The sequence below is a fragment of the Lates calcarifer genome, linkage group LG4 (assembly GCF_001640805.2).
Source record: "Lates calcarifer isolate ASB-BC8 linkage group LG4, TLL_Latcal_v3, whole genome shotgun sequence".
Classification (NCBI taxonomy): Eukaryota; Metazoa; Chordata; class Actinopteri; family Centropomidae; genus Lates; species Lates calcarifer.
In genome coordinates this window covers 10448638-10454178 of record NC_066836.1, presented here as the reverse complement: position 1 = coordinate 10454178, position 5541 = coordinate 10448638, and the positions used below count along the sequence as shown (strand labels likewise).

Sequence of the window (5541 nt, the reverse complement as noted above, 5' to 3'; positions counted from 1 at the left end):
CATCTTCACAATATTTCACAGCCAAATGAAATGAATAGACAGCTAAAGCAAAAAAGACTGTGCCAAAATCATTTTTTATTTGCATAGAATGTGATACATGACTTAATTCGGGCTTCAAATATACTCATTCTTGTTGACTCTTTGGGAAGAATAACTCACATTTAACCTTATCTTCACAATATTTCAGTGAGAGCTTTTTAAAAAAAATCTAATTGCAGAGGCATCCACAGGGAATCTTACCTGCATTTGGCATCTATGGATAAACACCACAGTGTGACTATTAACAGTCCCCACACCTAACAAATATTTGATCTCACATTCTTTAACACATCCTCTAATAGCCATATGCTTTAAAACAAAAGAGTCCCTGCTCCTTCTCCTCCCCTTCTCCTACTCTTATCATCACAATGGCTAAATCAAATATTCATGTTGGAGGGGAAAGCATTTAACACATTGTTGTTATCTGAGAAATCAGTCATGCAGTTAATTGTTGTTGTAAAAGGGAAATCTTGCAAGATGATGAAGCTAATTGGCATTATGCACTCATGTTTCTCCCCTCCTCTCTGACACCAGTACGATAAAGTGTTGTCTATGGAACGGAAAGATATTAGATTCTCCAAATAATAGTGAGGACAAACAGGCTCGGTATCTCAGCAGTGTTGGAGTTTAGAGTGCCCTCTTGATGCTACTTTGCTTTTATGAGGCAAATGATCTGAATAATAGGACCTGCTGCTTGTAACGTTTCCACATTAGGTCATGGCAGAGGTTTTATACAGTATCAGAGGACCCGTGGCTGCGGTTTGTATCCTCCCCGCTTGCACCTGCTTTTCGGCGAGGTTGAAGAGCCCCGGAGCCACCTGGCCCGAACCAAAGAGCTGGCGGTGGAGCACCTGGAATAGCTTGACAGTGACTCACAGCGAGGAGAGTCTACCTACAGGGGAGTTCAGCCCCTCGCAGCCAGCAAAACAAGTGTCTGTTTGTCAGATCACATCTTTCAGGTCAGCAGCTTTTGCGGGCATTAGGGCATATGGGAACACACTGGGGTTTGTTAGAAAGAGAGTTCAACTTTGACTGTATCCCTTAAAGCGTTGCACTTTTTTTGGCACTCTAATCTCTATCTTCTGCAAGTAGACAGCATATGGTAAAAGACAACAAAATGTAGCCCGAGGAAGTCTTATTTAATCCGTGATGGCAAGCATCCCAGAATTCAAGGAGGTTGTCAAAGCAAATGCAAATTTGAGCTTTTTGTGAAAACATATTAAAATCTTGATATCTGAGTGCCCTGTGCCCCTGCAGTGATTGTTGTGATTGAGCAGGAAGACTTTTAAAGAAGAAGAACAACATTTTCCTCAAGTTGGTTTGATTAGTTTCAAAATTAGGATGACTTTTGATAAGAGCTACGCCATCGCACTTAAACTTTACGCGCACACACACTTGGGTAAGGAAAGAGTCATGTGCCCTCAAAGGGTCTAGCAAGTGAGTGCAGATCAATATAGCTAGTATGTGTTAAATTTCAAGATTGTTTGATGTCTGGACAGGTTCACAGGGAACAGGTTCAGGCCTGATTCAGAGCTGAGTCACCTCTCTCCTCATTTTTTTTTTTTTTAAAACATCTCCATAACATGAGATGGTGCAAGCTGGATTAGGTATCATTTACTTTTTTCTTTTTTTTTTTTAATGTGAGTTATTCTGTTTGAAGCTTGTGACAATCAGCGAATCCTGCTGAGCCCTGCTGAAAGAGCTGCTCACACACCGAACAGACACGAAGGCTTCACAGATGAAAAACAGGCTTGACTTGAAAGATGCCAAAAAAATTTATACAAAATGTCATGAAACTTTATTTTTCAAAAGTGTCATGAAATATGAAAATATCAAAAATCATTCAGCATCACAGTTTTCACTGTCAATATACAATCATCTCAGTCACGCTTACATTCAATATATAAAAATATAAAAGGAAACTGTTGTTGAAAAATACATATTATTGCCAAGTACAATTGAGGCACTTGAGAAAAATTGTATTGCTATTGGAGTGCTGGCAAACTGTTTCTAATGACTGTGCAAAAGTTATAATAATTTCGCCCTAAAAACTAAGTTTGCACTTGTTCCCTAAGTAACAATGGCTTCAGTATTCCTCTGGTTATATTTATACTGTCATTCATAATGCGCCTTTTGGTATCGTTTCGTGTGGTTTGCATAAAAAAACCAAACAAAAAAAAAAGAAAAGAAAAGTGGAGGACTGCATAACAGCCATTGAGAGACATTGGTACAAACACTGAAGATAACATTGTGAAGGCATATAAAAATATTCTAGACATGCAGAAAAGTGCATGAATAGCACAGGTAGGTGAGTACATGGTTTGACAAAGCTCGACACTGATTGCAATCACAGAAACACTGCTTGAAACGAGAAGCACGTGAGCACAGAGCTCACTCTGAAATGAAATCGACCAGTTGTAGTAACAACAAAAAAAAACTCTGCATATTAGGGAACAAACCCCCTCTTGGTGTGATTCCCTGACATTCTTCCTGGGCTTGGAAAAAATAAAGAAGCAACAGAGGGTTTTTCTTTTCTTTTCTTTTTTTTTTTACTCTGGTGGTGGAAAAGTATCCCAGTTCAGTGTGCTACACAACAACCAGATTCCTCATGCTTGTGCAGAAGAGACATCCTGGAGAAGGTTTTGGAGCAGTTCTTGCATTGGTATTTTTTCACATCCGAATGGGTCTGTAGGTGCGCCCTGAGGTTGGACCTGTCTGCGAACGCCCTGTTGCAGTGAGGGCAGGAGAAAGGCTTCTCTCCTGTCAGGGGGGGGACAAGAAGGAAGACACAGTTAGTGATTACACACAGATATATCTCAATCCAAATGTGTAGTCACAGAGGCATCTTGGCCTGTTATTACTGTTACAAGCTGGCTGCAGCACACTTTTTGAGAGGAGGGCTCTCTGCTGGGTATACTCTGCTGCTGACTGACTGTAACATTTGTCAAACAAAGGCAATGTTTTTCTTTTCAACACCACCTAAAGTAAACCTTCAGGAAGAAATAACACCCTGAGAGTTGAACATCTTACTTTTCACAGCAGCAACTTGTTGACCCTCACTATAAAACCCTTCTAAGCTTTGAAACAGGGTCTATTGTGGCTGTAAAGGCTACTAAATTATGCACCATGTTGAATCTGTGCCTGTATAAAAGCCCACAACAGCTAAACTGCCTCTCCACACAGGAGGCCCCTCTCTCATTCCCAACTCCCAATTCCCCCTCCTCCTCCTCCACAGCCACTCACCGGTGTGCGTCCTGATGTGTCCTTGGAGCAGCCACGGTCTGGAGAAAGCTTTCCCGCATATTTTGCAAACGCAAGGCAAGGTGTGAGTCCTGATGTGCATTTTGAGAGCTCCGAGGCTAACATACTCCTTCTCGCAGTATTTACAGCTGAAGGATTTCCTCGTTTGGGCGTCGCAGTGCAGCTGTTTATGCTTGAGCAGTCCAGAGTACGTGGAGTAGGACTTGCTACACAAACTACATTGGAATTTCTCTGCCTCCACTCCGTGAGGGTCCGTCAGCTTGGGCAGCATCTGCTCGTCTTCATCGCTCCTCGGGCTTTCGGAACCGCTGTGGTCTTTTGAGGAGGTGTCGGAGAGCGACGAGGGGTATCCGGAGATGGGGGAGAGGTCACTGGGGAGCGGAGAGAGCGGCAAGTTGCTGGTAGTCCACACTGTGATGGGGCTGTAGGCTGCCGGGCTCAGGATCTCCGGCTGGGGGATGACAGGCAGGGGAAGGCCCTTGTAGATGTGCGGCGTGATGAACACTGAAAGTAAAGAAAGTTCAAATGAGTTAAGTGATCGGATGGCGACTGTCATCGCTTGAGTGAAGAGCACAGATTTCACAAGTAGGCCAACAAGTGAACAACAACAAAAAAAGGTCAACTTCTTCAAAGTAAAACCACGATCTATCGACTTGGTTTCACGTAAAGAAACAACTTTTACAACTTTACAAACTTCTTTTACTTTGAAAAACTTTACCTGTTGGGCTTTCCAACTCACTATAATTTGGCTTCTTTGCGGAGTTTATGTGTTTCTTGACCAGAAAAGAGCGTGGCATCTTGGAAAACAAGCGGACAACTTTGGCAAACTTTGGAAAATACAGCGGTGAATTTCAGTTATAGTGCGTGAAAGACGGAAATCCTTATTGCTTAAGTCCAGTGGAGTGTCATGATGCAGCGCTGCGCTCTTGGAAACAGTGCAGTCAGTAGCTGTAAAGAGCTGTAAATACTCCCTATCAGGTGCATGGGAGGAGCCATGCGCTTCTATTTACATATACTGGGAGCTCAAACCAATTAAATCACGCGTTTACTACGGTGCCTTTAAAATGCGCTTGTAGCCTATAGGAGCTCATAACCTCCCCGAGGGGGTGGGTTAGTGCAGTTCACCCCGGTAAGACAGGTGCTTTGTGCTACACTTGTAAGAGTTTGGGGGATGCAAGTGTAGGCTCCATGGCGTCTTACAGTTGACTCTGTTTTTTTTTTTTTTTTAACCCAGAGACACTATAAGAGCAGCACCAGTAAATTTTCCAAAATGCACAGAGCTTTTTCCTGCATCCACAGAAAGATCATGAAAAGAATGAAGTGCTGAGGGAAAAGAATGAGAGCCACGGGGAGAGGTAAACAGGATTATTTAAAATGCCATCGCTAATGCAATCATTGCACAGGAGTGTGCACGGTGTTACTGATGATTGTTGTGTTATAAACCTGTGGGGACTTGATTATGTATGGGTGGCATATTTGAATTGAAGAATACTCCCACCAGCAGCAGCACTCCTAATGATGATGATAATGACTGGATTGAAGGAACATGGAAGATTTGTAGTCTACGTATACATATGTATATACATATATATATATATATATATATATATATATATATATATTAATCTACTGAGCTGATATGTCTGTGATCTACATGATCAATGCTCAAACCAGCACCTTGACTCAAACTGCAGCTGCTGCATCCACCTTGTCATTCTGTTGCTTTGCCAAAGGATGGGCTCGTCCTAATGCAGTCGCGTGTGGAGAAAGCCACACATTTCCTTGCCAATAATGCAATAAGGCATTTCCTCCTTGAAATGTAAATTTAAGTGTAGTTCCCTCTCAAGGTCAGACATGATATCATAATCAAATTTATCCCTCCTGCTGCTCCTGCTGGACTGGACAAGGAGAGGCAAACTTAGCAGTCTACGCCCCCTTGTGTTCAAGTCAGTTCTTCTGAGGGGAGGGAGAGGCAAGAGTCGTGTGCATCTAAAAGTAACAAGGCAGAGGAGAAAGAAACACAAAGGCAAAGGCTTAGCTATGGTGATATAGAAAAGCAGCTCCTGGAGCAGTTTGATTGGCTAGGTCAGCAGATATGAAAAGCTCCTTATGTCTGGGGCAAGCCTTAAGTTAATTGTGAACCGCTTATCTTATCTAGAAAACATAATTGCAGATCATGAATAGTTTCCCTTTGTGCCTGCCTGGATTATAAAGGGAAGGGAAGGTTATCTGTGCATAATA

The 5541-nt window shown here is 42.4% G+C and overlaps 1 protein-coding gene across 2 annotated transcripts; it reads right to left on the bottom strand.

The window, feature by feature from the left end:
• Window positions 1-1814: 1814 nt before the first annotated feature.
• Window positions 1815-4312, bottom strand: snai2 (snail family zinc finger 2). 2 transcript variants are annotated; one of them, XM_018676428.2, is made up of 3 exons: window positions 4040-4312; window positions 3283-3804; window positions 1815-2799 (listed from the first exon to the last, which is right to left on the bottom strand). In XM_018676428.2, exons 1-3 carry the CDS (start codon window positions 4095-4097, stop codon window positions 2618-2620), a joined length of 762 nt encoding a protein of 253 aa, XP_018531944.1. In that variant the 5' UTR covers window positions 4098-4312; the 3' UTR covers window positions 1815-2617. The 2 variants fall into 2 exon arrangements, with proteins under 2 accessions (XP_018531944.1, XP_018531943.1); XM_018676427.2 differs by having other exon boundaries at window positions 4019-4276.
• Window positions 4313-5541: the final 1229 nt, after the last annotated feature.